The sequence below is a fragment of the Hydra viridissima genome, unplaced genomic scaffold (genome assembly GCF_058129835.1).
Source record: "Hydra viridissima isolate aposymbiotic clone 2 unplaced genomic scaffold, HvirCarnegie_v1 scaffold_1, whole genome shotgun sequence".
NCBI lineage: Eukaryota > Metazoa > Cnidaria > Hydrozoa > Anthoathecata > Hydridae > Hydra > Hydra viridissima.
The window spans coordinates 32,076,418-32,100,039 of NW_028324300.1; the positions used below are offsets into that span (position 1 = coordinate 32,076,418).

The 23,622-nt window shown below is 30.1% G+C and overlaps 3 protein-coding genes and 1 pseudogene across 6 annotated transcripts; all 4 read left to right on the forward strand.

The window, feature by feature from the left end:
• The first annotated feature begins 2,769 nt into the window (after positions 1–2,769).
• On the forward strand, positions 2,770–9,347 carry LOC149894545 (uncharacterized). Of its 2 annotated transcripts, none has more exons than XM_090076931.1 (2): positions 2,770–3,438; positions 3,550–9,347. In XM_090076931.1, exon 2 carries the CDS (start codon positions 4,139–4,141, stop codon positions 7,499–7,501), a length of 3,363 nt encoding a protein of 1,120 aa, XP_089933057.1. In that variant the 5' UTR covers positions 2,770–3,438; positions 3,550–4,138; the 3' UTR covers positions 7,502–9,347. The 2 variants fall into 2 exon arrangements, with proteins under 2 accessions (XP_089933057.1, XP_089933058.1); XM_090076932.1 differs by having other exon boundaries at positions 3,563–9,347.
• On the forward strand, positions 8,921–16,032 carry LOC149894546 (uncharacterized). 2 transcript variants are annotated; one of them, XM_090076957.1, is made up of 9 exons: positions 8,921–9,244; positions 12,932–13,170; positions 13,272–13,385; positions 13,584–13,661; positions 13,775–13,876; positions 14,403–14,515; positions 14,806–15,059; positions 15,506–15,665; positions 15,800–16,032. In XM_090076957.1, the coding sequence occupies exons 3-9, from the start codon at positions 13,300–13,302 to the stop codon at positions 15,931–15,933; spliced, it is 927 nt and encodes a 308-aa protein (XP_089933083.1). In that variant the 5' UTR covers positions 8,921–9,244; positions 12,932–13,170; positions 13,272–13,299; the 3' UTR covers positions 15,934–16,032. The 2 variants fall into 2 exon arrangements, with proteins under 2 accessions (XP_089933083.1, XP_089933084.1); XM_090076958.1 differs by lacking the exon at positions 8,921–9,244 and having other exon boundaries at positions 12,839–13,174.
• On the forward strand, positions 10,465–12,757 carry LOC149894547 (uncharacterized; annotated as a pseudogene).
• A 1,939-nt stretch (positions 16,033–17,971) lies between the features above and the next one.
• Positions 17,972–19,259, forward strand: LOC149894548 (uncharacterized). Of its 2 annotated transcripts, none has more exons than XM_090076960.1 (2): positions 17,972–18,182; positions 18,472–19,259. In XM_090076960.1, the coding sequence occupies exons 1-2, from the start codon at positions 18,042–18,044 to the stop codon at positions 19,246–19,248; spliced, it is 918 nt and encodes a 305-aa protein (XP_089933086.1). In that variant the 5' UTR covers positions 17,972–18,041; the 3' UTR covers positions 19,249–19,259. The 2 variants fall into 2 exon arrangements, with proteins under 2 accessions (XP_089933086.1, XP_089933085.1); XM_090076959.1 differs by having other exon boundaries at positions 18,007–18,181; positions 18,490–19,259.
• Positions 19,260–23,622: the final 4,363 nt, after the last annotated feature.

The window sequence follows — 23,622 nt, forward strand, 5'->3', positions numbered from 1 at the left end:
CATCTTCACTATTTTCACTATTTTTTTCTTTCATCTTCTGACAAAATGGTGGGCGCTCGCGGCTCGAGGACTACGGCGCACAGTGGAAAATAAAGGTGTGTTTCGGACCAAAAATCGATAACTTTTTTGTTACTAAAAATAGAGATTTGAAAATTTGCACAAATGTAAAGTAGTATATGACGCTTCTAATGAAATACTTTTTGTAAGAATTTTTTTGTAATACAATATTAAAAATAAATAAATAAAAATCAAAAACTTCAAAATTGGCAGTTTAATAATTTACACTTTAACATAATTCTTTACAAATATATGAAAATATCTTAAAGTTATTAGAAACGACGAAAAGTACATAAAATGCTTACCTACTAATTATAGAAATATTTAAAACAGTTTCTAAAGAACAATTTTTAAATAGCTGTTTTTATGAAATAATGTATAGGTATGTTAAAGGTACTATATCACAACTACATAAGGACTTTTAGTTCCTGAAATCAGTTCGTTGACTTTCAAAAGCTGCAGAGTATCTTCATCAAGTTCTTGCACATTTTTGTTATACGGTTTTCTAATGCTGGTGATGTACGGATCGGAAGTGTACAGAAGGGTATGAAATACATCCTCATTTGTAACTGATCGAGAACATTTTCTGGCATGATGAAGGCGAAACTTTTTATAATCCTTATTACGGGATTCTTGCGCATCTTCTGAAAGTTGACCGATAGGAAGTACTGCAAAATGCTTTATGATATTTTCTCCGTGAAGTAAGATTTTGTGTACTGAAGATGGCATATAGTACCATCCATAATTGGTCACATAGATTCGGGCAGTTTCTACAGCATAACTACCAAAACTTTCAGCATTTATCATAACACCTGAGGAGAGAGCTTGCAGAATTATGTAAAATCGCTTAATCAAATTTTCATCCACTCCAGTGATTTCAGCAGAGCAGCTTGCATTGTAAAAAAATCTTCTAGCAGTATTACCGTCATTGGTATTACCACTTACTTGTCTTGGTTTGTCAATGATCAACCCTAGCTCTTCACGAAAACGTTTCTGCACCAAGATCTTCTTCTCTTGCTTTAGCCGTTTTTTTTCTTCACTTGTGGCTGCCCATGTTTGGAAAGAAAGGTTGTAAGAAATATGTAATATCATTTCCATACAACGAATCCAGGCATGTAATGTAGACAATCCGTATTGATACGAACTTTCATTTTCAGGCCTAGAAGCCACTTTAGTCAAATCGTTCATTTGCCGTGGAGTAGCTCCACATATTGTACATGTAGATCCAGAAGGCGTATCCGTTAATGCCTGAGCCACGTTTCCATCTATCATTGTTAGAAAAAGCTCATGTTTTACCTGAACACTTTTACCATTTTTATTAATTATAGACGGCCGCAAAAAGTTTATTTGGCTCTTTATTTCATCTACAACGGCTTTAGTTTTCTCGGGAGTCTCTTTGCAAAACTCTATGCATATAGGTCGACAAAAACGAACTGATGAAGGTGCCGGATTTTGCCAAACAACTGCGCCAGTTACTATATCAATTAGTTTGATAGGCACCAAAGAACTAGTAAACAAATTTGCATCAGAAATAAGTTCAGATTCCTCTGGAAGTTTCTGCTTGTATTGGCTTTGGCCAGAGGAACCATCACAGCCCCATTTACTATATAAAAGTAAATGTTTGAATTCAATACTGTACACGGAATCTATAGTCAAAATTCTAGCTACAGTGTGATCCAATAAATCTTGCAGTTCCAGAATTTTCGCATGTGTGTTCGTAATTTCTATTGCAGAAGATGGTGGATAGCAGGTCTGTTTAATTTCTTGAATTTTACAATATGGTGGGAATATGGAACAGTTTCGTTCATTTGTCACCTTCCTCATGTACAAATATTGTGCTTTTATTAAATCTAAGTCAATAAACACGCTGAGTGCTTCTTCATCCGTTAGCATATTTTTCTGGCTTGCGTTTTCCATAAAACTCGATATTAAGTTTTTTTTGTCTTTATCAGCCATCCTTAATAATTCCACAAGTTTTGCTTCTGCTTCTTCTCCTATTGAACGCAACGCCTGAAGATATGTATTAAAGATGTGATCAAATCCATATTCCTTAAGTAACATCCCAGCCAACCAAAACATATGGGTACCGTATGGGATTTGTCCGGTAATCTGGTATGGGATACATAGGGGCTTTTTTCGCGGGATCTGTCTGGGACCCGTATGGGAAATAAATAAAAAATTGATATTGAGGCAGATTTGAAAAAGTAATATTTAAAATTAAAATGATTTGGCGCTTACCGCTCTGCAATATGTGTTATTTCTTATTTCTTTTGTTGTACTTTGTTTAAAGTTATCATATTCATAAATTGCTTATGCAATTGTTCATGATTGCATTAATTCTTTTCTTTTACATTTGCAAATAATTTTCTGCAAAAAATGTTTACGGTTTATGTATCGTAAATGTGAATAAATATGTATAAAAGAAAATTGAAAATAATGATATCAATTATATATTATATTTAATATCAAATATAATATTATATATTATATTTAAGTTTTTGTTTTGTTTTGCTGGAAGACTTCCAGCAAAACAAAACAAAAACTCAAAAAAAGGATAAAGTAAAACAATTGTTAATAATAATATTAAATTGCATTGAGGCTAAACAACTTCCAGGCTGGAAGTTGTTAAGTCTTAATGATGGCCTTGAGAAGATTAAGTACTAAATATTTTCTGTTGATTTATAAAAAAAGGTTTTTTTGTTATTGTGAGGAGGGAAAATGATAAAATTGAAAAACATTATCTTTAAGTTTTACCCGACTCAAGCTAATAACATTGGAAGGAAGAAAAGAGTGAGTCAACCAAGAAAAGACGTACATACAGAGACTTATTCATCATGTCGTATAAATAAAACACGAGAAAACTAATGAAGCAAAAATAAAAAATAACCATTAAGAAAAGACGTACATACAGAGACTTATTCATCATGTCGTATAAATAAAACACGAGAAAACTAATGAAGCAAAAAAATAAAAAAATAACCATTAAGAAAAGACGTACATACAGAGACCTATTTACCTGTCAAGTAAACTAATGAACTATAAAAGCTCAAAAAAAAAAAGAAAGAATCTGGCAGAGAGAGAGTGTGTGTTTTTTTATGGGAAGACAGTTTTTAAAGAGAGCTTTTATTGGGAGAGTTAAGAGAAGAAGAATTAGAGTTTTTAAGTGAAGTCTTTGGGAGAAGAGAAAGAGTTTTTGAAGAAGAGATTTAAAAGAGAATTTTAAGAGAAAGAGTTTTAAGAGATTTAAAAGAGGAATTTATGAGAAAAAGAGTTTTGAAGATTTAATAAGAAATTTATGAAAAGAATTTATGGAAAATTTAACAAGAAACTTATGAGAAGAATTAAAGGAGAATTTAAAAGAGAACTTTATGAGGAAAGTTGGTAAGAAAATATTTGAGTAACTTTCAATATGCGTTATTATGAGAATTAATGTATTGTTATATGTACAAGTTAATATTAAGAGAACATATATATTGATGAGAAATATTTGAGAATATTTATTAAGAAAAACAAGTAAGAGAAGAAGAACCAGTAGTAAGTACTTTTGTTTGCATTAAGATTATTAATATTATTGTTGTTATTACTATATGCGTAAAATATTGTTATTAAAAAGTATGATGCTCTAACCGCACACCTTACTATAGCCGCGCCGTAATATATTACCTGAGGGACCGAACATAGAAAACATTTAATAAAACCCCCCAACCTTGTTTCCAACCTCCATATACCTTCTCACAACCCAAACCTAGCCCTTTCCTAACCAAATACTCCCCAGACCATCAACCTAGCTCCCAACCTCCATATACCTAATCCAACAATAACACTAAACCCAAACTTCCCCTTCCCCTTCCCATTCCCCTTCGCCTTTACTGCAAAAGAAGAAAACATAATATAACAATAAAAATAAATAAATATAATTAAAAAAATCCACCGCCCTCACACTGGAGGTCCTACCGAGATTTATGTATTCACTCATTTCTTCATAAATCAGTGAACTTTAATTATTAATCATTTTCGAAAAAGTAAAAGTGAATTAACATTTTTAATAAACATTTAAAAAACAGTTTTATCAACATCAAAAATGGCAAGTCATTCAGGTTCACCTCATAACAACAATAACCCTAACATTATACCACTATTTTACTCAAAAACACCATCTGCACCCAACTGTATCACACCCGACATTGAAGTTTTACCAATAGATAACTTTGATCGAGACTCTCTAGGACACGAGGAAAATGATAGGCGAGATGAGTATATTGATAAAATTATAAGTGAAAAGAAGATAGAAAAGGTTGTCAGAAAACTATTAAATTCCACGGCAAAACAAGAAGCCGAAGTTTCTTTGGTTAGACAAAAAGATGAGAGAAACACTCTTAATTGGTTAGAAAAGATTACAACCTCATTAAGACCAACAATCGATAAATCTAGTTTACCACAATTTAACGGAGGACCGGATGATGATGTTAAAGAATTTTTCCTTCAATTTAAGAGAACTGCCACATTTAACAAATGGGACAATAATGAACAACTTTGCGCCTTTCCACTTTGCTTAAATAAATCTGCTTCGATATTTTATGAATCCCTTCCAAACAAAATAAGACAAGATTTACAGTTAGTTCAACAAGCTTTTCAGAATGAGTATGAACCACCAGAACGTATTTGGATTAAGAAAACCCAGCTGTATGGATTAAAAGAAGGAGAAAAAGGGCTTGAGCATTTTATAGCAAGTTTAGAGAAGCTATCTCAAGAATTAAAAGTTTCGGAAGAAACTAAAAGAGATCTTTTTATTCAAGGAGTTAATCCTAATTTAAAGAGAAAACTTCTCTTAAGCCAACCAGAGACATATACACAAGCAGTCAGAATTGCTAGAGTGAATAATTCGGTTAACATTGATGATGACGCTCGCATAGTTGAAACAGTGATAAAGACCATGACAAAGTTACAAAACCAGTCTACTAAGCATAACACTGTATCTTTTGCCGATAGCGACACACCACCTGTGGCTGCGTATAGTGCAACACCTGCAAATTTAGCTAATCCAGAAAATGCGACTAGAGAAGTAGCTAGGCTCAAAGAAGAGATCAGAAAGCTAAAAGTTGGACTAAGGAGACAAACGAATAGTAATTTTGGCAAAAGTCAAGATTTTAACCCAGCTACAGTAAATCAACCAACCTGCTTTATATGCAATAAAACGGGACATTTGGCAAGACAATGCAGACAAGAATATCAAGATCCCAGGATTCCACAAAGTAACAATTCGCAGTATCTGTACAGGAAAAACGTTACGCAACAACCGCAATGGAGAAACAATAGAAACTGGACTCCACGAAATTTTGATAACCAGAACAGAAACATGGGCAATAAATACATTCAACCCGATTCGAGTAACCGAAATTGGAGATCCATTACCTCAAATAACCCACAACAAACTTATAAGGATAATTACGTAAAATCAAAGCCACAAAATAACAAGTGGAATAACTTTCAAAATACACGAGCAGGTATCTATGAAAGTCAAAGAAATGATACGTCAATTCGTATACTAGGCGTAGATAGTATTGCTCAATATCAGGAGAATTATTTCGAAAATGATGACGACACAACCATGGAGTATGATGATACAGAAGATTACCATAGAAATGACTATTGTGATTACGGGTATAACCCCTACACAAACAATCAGATGTCAACATTTGATGAAAGTTACCCATATGAAACCAACAACGATTATTACGATAATGCATCAGCAAGAGATTATACGTCTTATAGAATGAATCATCCACATTTTAACACCCCAAACCAAGATGAAAATAAACATATGCGACAGGAGATTCAAAATATACGTGAGAATGATAAACAGATCACCCATGAGATGAACTGTCTACAAGACCAGTTTCGATATTTGTTACAAAACATTACTGAACGAAATCTACTGCAACAAGAGAACAAGGAAACGAACAAGAAAGATTTTGATCAACCTAATTCAACAATTTGTGAACCCCAAAATGTGAAAGCCATAAAATGTGAAGATCCGCAATTTACCAAAAATGAAACAAGTTCATTAAGCAATTCCCATGACATTGAAAGTAATGTAGAAATTGATCAAAATAACATTGAAGAAATAGTCACAAATACCTACCCCGAAATACTCGATGATAATTCTAAAGCTGAGTCGGAAGATTACATTACACCTGAATATTTCACTCCAGAACATACCGAAGAAATAAACGATAAAGTTGACCAAAAGATAGAAGAAGAAACAGTTATTCCTGTTAATATAGTAGATTTAAACCAACAGCATGTAATTGACGAAACTCCAATTGTAATACCAAACTTATGTTACGAAAACCAAGGACATATTGATACTTCCTCGAAGCCAAAAGTATTAGACCATCTTAATGAAAATGACATAAGTAGCAGAAAAACAACAACTTCTGAGTTAGATATTAAAATTCAATCAGAAAGCGGTAATTATAATCATGACAACGAAGATCGGCAACGAATTATTGAAACACCTCTTAACAAAGGCATTTTGAATCCATTAACTGACGGAGAGTATTGTACGACAGTAGAAGAACATACAGAAAGTTGTTTCACAAACCAAATCAGTTTAAGTTCCCTAAAAGACTTATGTACAAGTTCAGAAAACCAAGGCACAACTCAGTTAAAAGTTAATGATAATTATGATATCAGAATCCTCAAAGATACAAATGTGTTTCCTACAAATTGGAGGCTCTACAAAGAGCTAGAGTATACTTCAGAACCAGTGAAAAAGCTTCATCCTCCGATTCTAAAGAAAGTTACTTCAGATCAGCTACCTCATTTTCCACCCAAAAACATACCATTCAATCGTTCATTCCGTTTTTCTGAACCGTATAAGGAAAGTAGAAGCCTTACTATGACTGCTCTACTTTTGCAACTCGTTTTGTTCATTCCAATATTTCTTCTTTGTTCGAAAATCATCGATCATGAACCGACATATGATTTTAAGACGACTAAACCACTTATCAATGAACACATAACCAAATTAAGAAATCAGTTTAAAGCTTTCTTCGAAGTTCAAGTATCGTACTCCCCAAGCGTTTCAAAGTTCCCAATCTTTCTCAAAATACCAAGTATAAGGAACTATATAATTACTAATTCTTATCAGGAGAATAATATTTTAGAGTCATCATTAATTAAGAAGCCTTCAACTACAAAAACCCAACGTTTCATGAATAATTATAATGCATTAAGTAAAGTACCGAAAAATGAAAGTAATGTTCCGTTGGCTATTATGTTCAAAACGCCAACAGATTTAAATAAGACAATAAGAACACTAATAACTAAAACACAAGAATACGATCAAAAGTTAAACAAAGATTTGATGACAAATAACTTATTCATTTTGTTATTTTGTTCCAGGTTTACCAAAAAGGTAAACGAATTTCAAGGAAAGTAAATAAAAGGTATAACGGGTAACATGCGAGTGAGTAACGCATAGGGAAATTCGCGAACCCTACCCATGTGAGCGATTTAAACTATAATATGTTTAATTGATAATTTGATTTTTATTGATGATGATAATGATATAATGATAATTTTGATAATGATGATGATGATATTGATGATGATGATGATGATGATGATGATGATGATGATGATGTTGATGATGATGATGATGATGATGATGATGATGATGATGATGATGATGATGATGATGATGATGATGATGATGATGATGATGATGATGATGATGATGATGATGATGATGATGATGATGATGATGATGATGATGATGATGATGATGATGATAATGATAATGATAATGATGATGATAATGATGATGTTAATAATATAATGATAATGATGATGATGATTGATTATGATGATAAAGATGAAGATGATTTATCATGATTTATCATGATACGACAACGACGACAACGACGACAACAACGATATCGATATCAATGACTTTGACGATCAAACGTATTTTGTGTGAAATGCAACATTGAGGTTTAAACTTAGTGAATTGAGTTTTGCATTTCACCTTTTTAAACTTAACTTTTCTCAAGGCACTTTTTCAGGTTTTAGCCCTTGCTACTCAGTGCCTAAGCCATTTTATTTTTGAGACGATTTGTTTATTTTCTTTTCCATTTTTTTTCACATTACATTTTCAAGATTTTATTTAACTGTTGTATCATTAAGAAATTTTATAAAAAATTTATTGAAAGTATATATAATTGAAGTATATAAAATTGAAGTCTATAATTGAAGTATATGAAATTGAAAGCATTTGCACGACATTATATTATCGAAATATTTAAGAATGTATTTACACGGTTTAAAACATTTATTGAAAACGCGAATCGAGTTTACTCAAATCTCGAAACCTACTTGAATGGAAGACAATATCAATCTCAAATCTCGAAAAGCCAGACACGATAAACAGTATACCTATACCACTTACATTTGAACTAGCCTTGTATCAAAAATCAAGGGACGATTTTTTTCGAAGAATGGAGCTATGTGAGGAGGGAAAATGATAAAATTGAAAAACATTATCTTTAAGTTTTACCCGACTCAAGCTAATAACATTGGAAGGAAGAAAAGAGTGAGTCAACCAAGAAAAGACGTACATACAGAGACTTATTCATCATGTCGTATAAATAAAACACGAGAAAACTAATGAAGCAAAAATAAAAAATAACCATTAAGAAAAGACGTACATACAGAGACTTATTCATCATGTCGTATAAATAAAACACGAGAAAACTAATGAAGCAAAAAAATAAAAAAATAACCATTAAGAAAAGACGTACATACAGAGACCTATTTACCTGTCAAGTAAACTAATGAACTATAAAAGCTCAAAAAAAAAAAGAAAGAATCTGGCAGAGAGAGAGTGTGTGTTTTTTTATGGGAAGACAGTTTTTAAAGAGAGCTTTTATTGGGAGAGTTAAGAGAAGAAGAATTAGAGTTTTTAAGTGAAGTCTTTGGGAGAAGAGAAAGAGTTTTTGAAGAAGAGATTTAAAAGAGAATTTTAAGAGAAAGAGTTTTAAGAGATTTAAAAGAGGAATTTATGAGAAAAAGAGTTTTGAAGATTTAATAAGAAATTTATGAAAAGAATTTATGGAAAATTTAACAAGAAACTTATGAGAAGAATTAAAGGAGAATTTAAAAGAGAACTTTATGAGGAAAGTTGGTAAGAAAATATTTGAGTAACTTTCAATATGCGTTATTATGAGAATTAATGTATTGTTATATGTACAAGTTAATATTAAGAGAACATATATATTGATGAGAAATATTTGAGAATATTTATTAAGAAAAACAAGTAAGAGAAGAAGAACCAGTAGTAAGTACTTTTGTTTGCATTAAGATTATTAATATTATTGTTGTTATTACTATATGCGTAAAATATTGTTATTAAAAAGTATGATGCTCTAACCGCACACCTTACTATAGCCGCGCCGTAATATATTACCTGAGGGACCGAACATAGAAAACATTTAATAAAACCCCCCAACCTTGTTTCCAACCTCCATATACCTTCTCACAACCCAAACCTAGCCCTTTCCTAACCAAATACTCCCCAGACCATCAACCTAGCTCCCAACCTCCATATACCTAATCCAACAATAACACTAAACCCAAACTTCCCCTTCCCCTTCCCATTCCCCTTCGCCTTTACTGCAAAAGAAGAAAACATAATATAACAACAAAATAATTAAAAAAAAAAAAAAAAACCCACTGTCCTCACATTATACATCAAACGTTTTTTTAATAAAAATGATGTTGTATAGAAAAATTGGAATATAAAACAAAGTGTTACACGATATGTAGATTATATTACAATTTTTTTTTGCAATAATATGCAAATGTAAGTATAACTAAATAAAAACTTCAGTCATTAAAAATACTTTTTTATTTTTTACTTATATTTGAATATCATTTTCATCATACATTAAATTGTTTGTTATGGAATTTTTAACATTTAGTGAAATTTATTGATCAGACAATAAAAGTATTATAACTCTTTTAAATTTTCATTATTATGTTTGAACAATTTTATAAGATTAATATAAAAAAAGGATTCGCGTTTCATAATTTATTATGAAACAAAAATATCTTTTCCACATATTTATATAATGGAAATATATTTTTTTAAATCTACACAGTTTCAGATTTCAATAATGTAAAAAGTACCACCCACCCTTGCTTTATGTATAAATAAACAATTTTACCTTTTCAAAAATTGCAATCTTGGTAAAAAAAAGAAATTTAAAAAAAAAAAATGCTTTAAGTGATTTCCTATAACTTATAAAATTTATTATTCACATATAGTGCTACAATAAAAAAATAAAAAATTTTGAAAGTTTGATTTACCCTACTGTGTAATTAACTATAATTTTTATCATTTAGAGATTTAAATTCAAAGTATAATATTTTTATAGCTTATTTATTTGGAATGAGTTATTTTTATTCAAAACGTACAAAAAACCGAAAGATAGCTGTTGCGGTTTCAAAAATATTGAGTAGTGCATGTGTGAATATACCTAACTTGGATGTATCAACCTCACATTTTTCTCAAGCAAATAATGATAATTTACCAATAAATATGGTAAAAATGTCAAGTTCAAAAGATCCAATTAATTTGCCAATATTTGATAATAATGACCCCAATAGTCAGCTTGATGATTTATATAACACTGAAGAATATAATGACTTTCCAGAATGGGCAACTCAAATTTATGATGACAGTGATGAGGAGAATAATGACTTCACTGAAGAACTCAATGAAAGTGAGACTTTGAAAGATAAGTTAGTTTCTTGGGCAGTAAAATTTAACATTTCCCAGACAGCATGTAGCAATTTGCTTGGGTTTTTAAACCAGCTACATCCTGATTTGCCAAAAGATGCAAGATCTTTGCTTAGTACTCGAAGAAGTGTAAACATTCGAAATGTTGCTGGTGGGGAATATTTTTATTTTAGCCTACAGTATTGGCTGTCTATTTTTACCGAAAGGTATCCTCTCAATAATGATATAAATCAATTAGATTTGCATATTAATATAGATGGTGTGCCAATTTTCAAAAGCTCAACAAATAGTTTGTGGCCTATACTTTGCTTGGTTAAAAATACTGGATGGTGTCCATTTCCGATTGCCGTTTATTTTAGTAAAAGCAAACCAACTTCCCTTGATGATTATATGGAAGATTTAGTTTCGGAAATGACTATGCTAGAGAAGACAGGGTTTGAAAAAAATAACAAATATTACTCTATCAAATTAAAAGCAGTTATTTGTGATGCACCAGCGCGAGCTTTTATAAAGTGCATTAAACCTCACAACAGTTATAATTCCTGTGAAAGGTGTGTACAAACTGGAGAATGGCTTGGGAAAGTTGTTATGCCTAATCTATTTGCTGTTTTGCGAACTGATAGTGATTTCCGAAATAAAAAAGACCCTGCTCATCATTGTTCCTCGTTCATATCTCCTGTATTACATTTAAATATAGGCTTGGTTAGTGGATTTCCTCTAGATTATATGCATTTGGTCTGTTTAGGAGTTGTACGAAGAATTATAAATCAATGGATACACAGCTTGTCTGTTCGTAGATTATCAAGGGCAGCAATAGATTTGATATCTGATAAACTTGTTGCAATTAAATATTATACTCCTCGAGAGTTTGCACGAAAGCCTAGATCACTCTCTAAATATAAACATTGGAAGGCTACAGAACTTAGGGAATTTTTATTATATTCTGGTGTTGTTGTTTTAAAAGGCATTTTGCCTAAAAGTTGTATATTAATTTTCTGTGTCTGTCAGTAGCTATTAGAATACTTATTAGCCCATCCTTATGTAACATCTATGTAGATTATTCTGAACAACTGTTAAAGTACTTTGTGTCAAATTTTTGCATGTTATATGGAAATGACCAGTGTGTATATAACGTCCATTCACTGATACACTTGTCAGATGATGTTCGGAGGTTCGGAGTGCTAGACAATGTTTCTTCGTTTCCTTTTGAAAGTTATTTAGGAAGACTTAAGAAGTTAATCCGTAGTCCACAGTCCCCTGTTACACAAATTGTATGTAGATTGTCAGAGGGCCACTTACAATACTCTGAAAAAAATGATGCTGATTTCACTGCTAAATTTAAAAAAAAACATTTCGATGGTTCAGTTCCATTGCCGTTACGCCACCTCTCACAATTTAAACAATATTTTGGTTCTCAGTTTATAGTTTGTAATGAAAATGGAAACAACTGCTTTGCAATAGACAACAAAGTTTGTTTAGTTAAAAATATTCTTGCTGGAAATGATTTAAACGACTCCGATGCTGTTGTTGTTTGTGTAGAGTTTGATCGTCAGGAGCCGTTTTTTACAGATCCACTTGACTCATCTTTACTGTCAATTTTCTATGTTGAAAAACTTTCATACCTTGTAAAAGTTTATTCATTGAGAAAATTAAGAACGAAATATTTTCTGCTGCCGCATAAAAATGGTTTTGTTGTAATCCCTCAAATGCACTTCCACTAAAGCTGATTTTTGTCCGAAAAAACTTGGTTTTAAATTACAAATGTCTCATGTATTAATGTAAACAGTTACTATAAATAGTATTTAATAATAGTGTTGTATTATTACATTTTCAATGGCATATTTTATTTTTATGTTTTTGTGAATATTGTACTTTTCTTTTTCTATTTTCAAGTTATCTGCGTGTTATTTTACAAATAATTCAAACTATTAAAAAAATATAAAGTATTTATTAATAAAAAGCTAACTTTTAAAAACTACTATTATTTCTATTTAATAAAAAATTCATAATTACTATAATTAAAAGTTTTAAAACATTTCTTATGTTATAACTTATAAAAATCTTATTTAGTTAAAATATGTTTGCAATTGTTGCTTTTGAAAACACTTGCGAAACAGACTATGTTCCGTTGAAATGGCTTGAGGGAGTGGATGCTAGTAATGTCCAGTTAATGATATCAAATCACACATCAGTTAAGTGCTATTGGCCACCATTTAAGAATCCCAATACAATTTCTAAAGCTAAAAATAACAGCCATGATGCAGAGATAAATTGGCCAATTTACATGGCAAGGGTGCTGGGATTAGCTGGTAAATTTATTTTGCATATAGTTTATTTTCTACATTTATTGTACATTTGTATATGACCTTTTTTTTTACCAGTTTTTATTTTGAAACCAATTTTTTGACAGTTTAAACAATGCTCGTCAAAAAGCCAAAATGGCAGAAGACACATCCAGTTTAGAAAATGCATTTGAGGAGATGGAAGAAAGTTCTGGAACTGTCAAGAAAAACAAAAAAAGGCGGTAGGCATTTAATGACTTTTTTGTTTATCTATAATTATGAAAACTTTTTATTTTAAATAACCACAATAATTTTACTTAAAAAATTTATTTTATTTTTTTAAAATTGTCTTTTATTGTGTTGAAGTTAATAATATTAAAAAACGCTACATTTTTTTTTTTAAAAAGTCTTTTGTTTTTGTCATTTTTATATTGATGAAGAGTAACAAAGATTAGTTACGAGAAAGAAACAGAAAATGAGGAATCTGAAAATGATCAATTGTTTAATGTAGAACCAAAGTAATTTTTTTTTACAAAATTGCTCTATATGTTATTTGTTATATGGAAATTTATTTCATATTTGTTACCTGTAGGAACTAACATTATTAAAGATTATTTTTGTATTTTAAAAGAAAGAAGTTGTTGGTAAATTCTGCTCTTCTCATTCAAAAGCCACAGCAACCCTGCAAACTCCCATCAAACAGCAAATCCAGAGTTGGCGATCAGTTGTTACAGTGAGTTTCATTATTTGTGTACACACCAGGATTTATTTATATATAATTTAATATAATGTTCTTAAAAAATGGCATAGTAATTCATTTACAAGTTGTAAAAATTTGAATTGAACTTTTCATCAATTAATTTTCATTAAAAATGTTAGGAAAAACAGCATACAGCAAGTATGGAGTCATGCGTGCTACATTGTAAATTAAACTTAAAGTATTCAATCTTCAAAATGATTACTGTATTTTTAGTAGCTTGCGTTAAAAAAAATTATCAAGTGTTTTTAGAAAAAATAAAATAGTGATATGGGGCCATCCATAAAAAATGTCATCAAAAAGGGGAGGGAGAGGGTCAATATTAAAAGGACCTCATGTCACTTGTGAGAAAAGGACGTCACTTCAAAGATTTTTTTAAATTTTTTTTGGAGGAGGGGGTCAGAAATCGACTTAAAAATGGTGGTATCCTTTATAATTGACCCCTATACTGATAACTAGAAAAAATATATGTATAATTAGCTTTTATTACCATTTTGATTAGTGATGAACATTCTAATGACTTCAACATATGGAATAGTGAACAATTTTCACCTCCTATTGCTTCAACTGCTGCAAGGGCAACATCATTGTCAATGATAAGTTCTACTACTGCAGGTAATTCCCTATAGTAACTACTTAGTTAAATAGTATTCCAATATTAGTATTCCAATCTAATACTTGTATATCAGTATTTGTCATGTATTTATAGTTTTTTTGTTTTAAGTTGAGCAATTTCTTGAATGGGCTATATACAAAATTTTTTTTAACTTAAAAAAAAAAAAGGTTTGCTTTTGAGTGCTACATTTTTAAACCTCAAGGTAATGGTTAAAGATTAGTAAAAGTTCTAATCTTTAACCGTGTTATTGCATGGTTTGTAGTAAGATTGTAATAATTTTTTTATTTAGGCTCCAGTTTATGTCAAACTGCTAACCTGCAATCAGTATTTAATTTAATAACAACTTTGGTTAGCAATGTCGAGGAGATTAAAAAAACTCTAAAGGTGCATACATCATTATTGCATTCTATTAAGCAAAAAATGCTAGTTAGTGAAGAATTAACATTTGATTTGCCTGAAGATATAAAGTTGCCACTGACATCTACAGCGGAAGTTGAAACATTAGAGGAAAAGTTGTGTTGTGTGGAGAAAAAAAAAATTCTTGTAAGTTTAAAATGATTTTTAAATTCAACATTCAATAATTACAAATAAAAAAACTCAAGTTTAGAAAGAATTAACTGCGTAAAATAGTTTGGGTTTAAGATTGGATGGCATGATATCATTATAAAAGCCATTAGGATGGGTTGAAATCTAATGTTGAAGTATTTATATCATATGAAACAATTCTGCTTCCTGACTGATAAAGATTTTAAACTTATTTTAGCCGCATCACTTACTACAAGATATTAAATTGTTAAATCTTGTTAAACTTTACTTAACTTGTGTCTTAAAATGTGTAAATTTAACGTTATATCAAAATTTTGCGATTAAAGATGTTGCTATGTTTGAGTGAGGGTGACTTGTTTAAAGGAAGTGTGATTAAACGTGACTTTACATGATTAAGAATGACAATTTTTTTTACATGTTTCATTACATGTTATTTCTTTTAGGCAAAACATATATCAGACATTGGAGGCGAGGATCTACGTAATTTCGTCATGAGAGCGATGCCAGTTTTACTTGATGGTCAGCTTGCTCGCCAATTTAATTTGACAGGGCAGAAGGGAAAGAAATCGTTTAAAGCACTATTGCTTTGTCAAGTTTTTTTTAGTAAGTAGTATAAGTTCATGCATTATGCAGCATGTCCCTATAGGGAGATGCTGCATATGATCACTTACTAAAAGATATTAAATTGTTAAAGATTATTTATTACTTTAATACAGTGTTGTTTTATTTGATTATAGATGCTGTGAAACTAAACCCAAATACAAATCAAATCAATAATAAAGATATTGAAACAGAATTATCAAAATGGTTTTCTAACGCAAGAGATCGGGGTCCTGACGGTCGCCGATACACAATTACGAAAACTACATGAGGGCTCCCAGTTCAGATTGATGGACACAAAAAACAACGTCTTTAAAGAACTGTTTTTGTTTACTCTTTATTTTTTAAGTTTAGAAAAAGTTCACCAAAATCGGAAGTATTTTATGTAAAAATTCCTTTTTTATAAATTCTTTCAAATATCCAGCTGAATGGCGTAATCAATGATTTTAATATTATTTTTAATTTTTACCTACATCCATTTGTAAATTTTACATGTTAATAATTATTAACATGTAAATCGTTTAACGTTTAAACGATAAAAAGTATAGAGTTTATAATTTTTATTGATTACGTACAGGCGAATTTAAAAATGAATTGTTTATAAATTATGTATTAAAACACCTATTGTATATAAACCGTGTGCGACAAAGTAGAGAAAAAAAAATTGGAAAACTATGGGACCTTCACGGTCAACCCTGTGAAATAACAGTTAGCCTATTAGGAATCGTAAGGGCGAAAAAATTGTATGTTTAAAGGATCCTTACGGGCATCCCAGAAAGCAACCGTGTGAAATACCAGAAATGCCTACATGGGAACCATAAGGGCAAAAAAACGGTAAACATATGGGACCGTTATGGGCATCCCAGCGGGCAACCCTTATGGTTCCCAGATGGGGCCCTGGGACAACTCCCGCTGGGATCCCTTAGGGATATCCGTATGGGTCCCTTATATACGCCCGTATGGGTCCCTTATGGGACCCATACTTGTTGGTTGGCTGGGATGGTATTTTTTCTTTTTTTGCTGGATTCTGACGAATCTCCATAAGACACGCACGGTCTTCCGCGTTTTTCAAAAGAAGTAGATGGCGTGGAGTCGGTAATTGCCTCTTCTGAGTTAGGTAAAGGTACACAATATTCAGAATCCAACCAATCACTGTTCTTAGATAAAAAAGCATCCTTTTTCCGTGACGCCTGTATCCATCGTTTATTAAATGACGGAATAATGTGCCTTTGAATATCACTAATGATGAAACACAAGTTGTCCTCAGAAAGTTGATAATTTTCTTTTAAAATTATTGACAGTGACTCAACTGTCCTTCCTCCATCAATATAGGAAAGCAATAATTTACGTTTCGAACACTTAAAAGTTGTCATTTTAACAAGTCACAAAAGTAATGTACATAATATTCAATAGTCAAAAGTGTCGGTTTAATTTCCACTGTGAATTTGTTATACTGATATAAATGTTTCAACTCTTTATATATTGGCAGGGTACATTCACCACAAAATGAGTTTAAAAATACAAGAATGCCATGGTATCAATAAAAAATTGATAATAAATTTAAAAACATATACCAAGCTATTGTTATAAATGAACAAAATTTAAAACCACGATAAAAAGCGGTTTTCTGTTTTTTTTACTTTTATCACTTTTTTCTCGATAATTTCGGAAACCGCACGTTTCTGCAACTGATTCTTATACATGTTTTTAATAAACACCAAGGCTACAATACTATATTAAATTTAAAGCGTGGGGAAGCGTGGGTAACTGCCAAAAGTCTCAGTGAGCTTGAAGAATTTTTTTTTTTTTCATTTATTTTATTGTTCAAATAATTACTCCTAAACTGAACCATTTAAGTAAAAATGTATAATTTTCTTAAAATCTCCATAAGATGAGCTTTTCAAAAATGTATAATACTTTATATTTATTCCTAGAAAGTTTTATAAAAAATTAACTTTTAAAGTGATGAAGCTAACAGGTTTGAAATGAACATCCGCAAAAGTAATAAACAGTAGGGCTTCAAAACTTTTATTTTTACATAAAATTATGTGAAATTCCTGCATTATAGTAATGATTGACTATTAAACTATTAAATAAAATTGAAATATAATGACAGTAGCGACATCATAAAAAACATTTATGATATGCTATTGCTCTACAATTTTCCACTGTGCGGCGCTTCGCCATAGGCTAATACCCCGTTCATACTGACGATAAAACACGTTTTAATTGTCGTATTTTAAACGCGTTTTACATTTTATTGTTCTCATCAAATTTAAAATTGGTTTAATTAAAACACGCAACGTTTAAAAGTTGTTTTAATAAAACAACCTCGCGAGGTTGTTTTAATTGCGTTTTATTACCCTGAACTGTTTTTAAATGGCGGAGGAAAAAGCTGTTGCTGAAGAAAAAGTTAAATCTAGAAAGAGAGTTAGACATTGGGATGATGAGGAAACAAAAATACTAATTAGTAAATGGTCAGAAGATAATATCCAAGATAAGTTGAAGTCATGCACAAGGTTTTGTTTTGTTTTTTTTTTTCAGTTAAGTTGGATCAAATTGTTAAATAAAACTTGTTAAATAAAATCAAACCACTCGTTACTAAATTGTTTAAATAAATCACAAATAGACAAGAAGTTATTACGAATTAATATTGAATAAACAAGGAAATGAATGTTTATAAATTGTACTTTTTACAACAAGATATATATATATATATATATATATATATATATATATATATATATATATATATATATATATATATATATATATATATATATATATATATATATATATATATATATATAACTTCATATTTTGGCAGGAAATTTTGCTATTCTTGCAAGCTTCTGGATATGAAGACAGAGTTGAAGAGATGTGTAAAACAAGAATTCATACATTGACAAGTGCATATCGAAATTATATTGATAATAAACAAAATACAAGTGGGACTGGTCCTTCCAAAAATCTATCCTGCTTTGATGAAATTGATAAGGTTCTTAGTGACAAACCAACCACATTACCAACTTTTTTGAAAAGTTCCTCAGGCATGAATGTTATTATTGAAAAAACTGCAGAAGTGAATAATTTTAATAATTGTGTTAATGAGTTAGTAAACTGTGAACATATAGACATTGAAACTACTCCGTCATGTTCTAAATCTGAAGAATTGGTAAAAAAAGATTACAGTTTTTACTTTAAAAAATCCAAAAAGAAAAACTCAAGAAGTGATGTAATGTTTGAACAATTAAATGCCACTGTTAACACATTTATGACCTCTCAGGGTGGTATTGATCATAAAATTTTAGAAAGTAATTTAGAAAATCACAAACAAGAAGAATCATGTGTTATATTAAAAGTTTGTCAAGTTGAAGATTTATATTTTATTAAAATAGAACTTTCATTGGCAGATTTGACACTAGAAAAACTTACTTGCACAATAAAAGAGGAATTTTCAATTCAAGATAATGCATCTTTATTGATTACCAAGTTACCAAATGTACTTGTCCAAAATGACAAGGATGTTAAACGTCTTAAAAGCGGAACTGAGATAGATTTTTTAATTATGATTAAAAAAATGTGAAGCAATTTCTTTGTTTTGTTATATTTTCCTCAAAATAAAATAAACTATGCCTTTTAAAACCTTGTTTGAAAAGAATCATTTACAACTTAACAGTTGTAAAATAATATTTTTTTTATGGAATTTCTTGTAAACTCAGCTTTATTGTCAAGTTCAATGCAACTGTAGTTTAATATAGGGTTTACTAAGTCAATGTCTGTTTGTTCAATCCATTCATTTAAATAGTTTTGCTTTGTCAAAGTAAATTATGTAGTATACAACATTTTGTAACAATATTGACTGTGTGTTCAACTGTTGTATCTAATCTCTTTAAAAGACATTGAAATCGACTTTTTAATCTTCCAAATGCATTCTCCACCACCACACGACGTTTACTAAGAGAAACATTAAACTTTGCTTCTTCTATATTAAGATTTCCACGATCTGAGTAAGGTTTCATAAGCCAATTTTTAAGGGGATATGCTGAATCACCAAGGATAAGAAGACCAATTTCAATATTATCAATTATTTTAGATAAGTTTGTAGGTAAAGAGGTTCTAGCTAGACACTCTTTATATAAGGGAGAATTTTTAAAAACCCTTGAATCGTGTGATTTGCCAGTCCACCCTACAAAAATATCTCTAAATAAATACTTGCTGTCCACCAATCCCTGTAAAATAATGGAGTGATATTCTTTTCTGTTTATATAGTCCTCTGAATTTTTATGAGGAGCCTATATTCTTATGTGACATCCATCAACTGCTCCAACTACTTGTGGAAAACCATATAATTTTTCAAAACTTGCTATAATCTCCATTGTTTCTTCCCTTGAGGGTAAGGAAATGTATTTCTTCATTAAGTTATCAGAAAAAGGTTTACAAACTCTGTGAACTATTGTACAAACAGTTGATTTTCCTAAGCCAAATAAATTGGCAAATGTTCGGTAATCTGCAGATCCACTTAAAAAGTAAAGTGTCACAGCTAACTTCATTTCTAAAAGCAAAGATTTACGAAAGTTAGTGTTTTGTATAGGCATAAAGGTGAAACTTCCTTGCACAGATAATTAAAGGCTGCTTTAGACATTCTTATATTTTTTATCCAATCATCTTCGTTCCAACAGTTTACCATTGTTTTGTACCAAAAGCTTTGACTGCGAGGTTTAGTCCAAATTTTCTGTAAACAGCAAAATTATAAGCAGTAATACAGTTTATCAGTATGTGCTGTGATTGCAGTCTTCTTTTTTTCCTTGATATGTACAATAATACTCTTAACTTCGAGATCAAGTTTTTCTTTGAGAGCGCCATTTTCTAACGTTAAGATAAATACTAAAGAACGTTCAATCTGAACGCAAGAAAACTGAAAACATGTTTATTATAAAACTATGTTTACAATAAAACATGTTTATTTAAAACAGAATTTAGTGTGAACTGGGTATAAGCCCATTGAATAATTACACTTTCTACATGAAAGAATAACGGGAGCATAACTGATTGTCAAAGTTTCATTTTAAAAAATTCAACACAATTTTCACAGAAGTATATGAACACATTCTTCTAATTTTATATTTTGTAATAATTTTAAGACTGAGCATTCCTACAGTGTTAGTTTTTTTTAATATAAGAAACAAGAGGCTTTTATTTCGGAAAAATATCTACTTTTTGTAATCAGGATGACACATTTCGCGAGGTTAGAATTATTTTGTTCTTTCTCCAACTTTAAACGTTGAGAGAAAGTTTTTGATTTTATTTTAAAAAGTAAAAATTACTTAAAAATTTTAGCTTTAATTTTTGAAGAAATAATAACTGATAAATAAATTATTTAGAAGAAAATTTAAAAAGTAAAGCGTATTTTAAAAGTAATTATTACTTACTAAAATTAATAACTCATTTTCTCCCAACTTTTAAAATGGGAGATAGAACAAAATAATTCAAACCTCGCGATTTAGCAGCTGCATCTCTCAGTCAAAGTATCTCTTAGATCTTTGTTTTCACTGCATGAATGAACTGGCTGACATGGTGAAATATAAAGTGCATCTTAGGTGTGATTGAGATCTGTAATTATTCACAACTTCTTAGAAATTTTGAAACTTACTCTGCAAAATATTCTTTTTAATGCATACCAAAATATTCTTTGTAGTTTCATACCAAATTATTCTTTGTAATTTCATACTAAAATATTCTTTGTACTTTCATACCTTAATATTCTTCGTAATTTTATACTAAAGCAGAATTGAAATGCTTTAATCCCAGGTTTAACATGGCAGTGTTGAATTTTCTTCAATTTAAAACAGACTTAATTTTCAAAATCTGTTTCAAAAATTCCAATTCTTACTGCATCAAACAGTTACCTCGAAAAATGCAAAAAACAGTTACCTCGAAAGAAAAGGCAGAATTTTTTTCATATATAAAAAATATAAATTTATTTTTAAAATGAGCATTGTGAAATTACCGAAAAAGATTTCAGCTTTTTGATCTAGAATCTGCCATCAAAACTTCTCTTCCGCAACGTAAAAAAAATTATTTCTTCTTTAGTTACTGTTCTTATTAGCATAATGATGGTTCTTTAATAAATCTTTTTGCTAGATCTAGCTCGTTTACATTATGCCAAAAAGATCGGTTGAACGAACAAAATGTACCATTTGTACCAAAACATCAATACACCAAATGTTTCAAAAGCTTGACCAATTGAAGATTTTTTGGAAATATTGGCTCAGCTTTTGTATAAAAAAAATAACAAAATAAAAGGGAAAAATGATGTAGAAGTAAACAAAAGGTCTTTTCTTTGTCCCAAAACTTTACGAACGCACGTTACGAAGTGGGGAAATGTATGCAGACTTTTGCTGCATCTAGGGTTCCTTATAGGAATAGGAATGCTTATTACTTACTATCATCATCTTTGACTTTTTCGTACACGAATCACTAATGTATGTATGGTTTGTATATTGTAGGTATGTGTGCAAAATTTTTAAACTATTCAGCTATTTAATTATTTTACATCATTGTAAAGAGCTTTCAATCAGTATAACAATGGTGAAAATTTCATAAAAAACTAATGATTCTACTAAAAGTTATGCCCATTTAAGTGACAAAAATTCATTATAAGGAATGCTTAAGAAAACTGCAACCAACTTAAAAAATTAGCGTTCGGCTTACGGTGGTTTTATAATAGAACTTCATTGTTTAGTTTTTAACGCATTACTTTGCCTCGATTATATTTTTATTCAACTAATAACAGAATATGGTTTTTTTTGTGTTTTTGTGTGTAAATCATGTTTTGAATACTTTAAAAAATCACCAATATTTTAAATAAAGTTTCATTTTTCTAAAAAAACAATTTTTTAATGAATAAAAAAGTCAAATATACAAAATGTTCATAATCTTGAATCCCCCCCCCCCCAACCTCTCCAACAGAAGAATATTTGGTACCTTTACTGCGTGCAAAAATAGAATATGAGCGTGTCATTATTTTTTAATAAAACTTGGCAGGTACATAGAAAATAGATATAGAAAATTGGTTCAAAAGTTAGAAAAAAAACCCATCATCCCTTCAATGTCAATTCACTTCCAGAACAGGAATGAAGTTTTCAATAGCAATGAAATCGCTAAAAACGTTAGTAACTGCAAAAAAAAAACAAATTGCAATAAACTTACAACACTCTACTTTTAAAATATTATCTAAGTCAATATAAAATTCTAAAAAAAAGACGAGAAAAATCCATCCTTACGACACCTACCTCGAGCACGCGGTGAAAAAATTGTCACAGATTTTAACTTTAAAATCGGTGCCGTAAATCGCAGATACGCACATACCTATATATTGTTGTACTATATGTATTTCTATTTTCGTTTTTTCAAAACTTTTATTTTTTACCAATTCACAACGTCATTATTATCATCACAACTTCTATTCTTTATAAACTTGACTCTCAATTTCTTTATAAACTTGACGAATGATTTAAATTGAGAAAATAATTTTTGCTCTATTATCTTACTTTATCTTTTTTTTTCTTCTTTTTGTCTCGCATCTTCAATAATTGATTTCACAATAGCTGAATATATTGAATGAAATTATTTCTTAGTATGACCCTTTTTTTACCAGCATTTTTAGCTGGGTAGCGATATATATATATATATATATATATATATATATATATATATATATATATATATATATATATATATATATATATATATATATACAGTATTGGTCATTAATAAAAATCCATCATGCCTCTTTTGATATCATTCGACTTTGTTTTACTCTTCAAATTTAAACAATTTAATTGATGAGAATCATATTTTCTTTCAAATAAATATTGATATTCATAAAAATATTAATCGATGCGCTAATTATCTTGTTTTTTTTTTGACACACATCTCATAATATAAAATAATTATA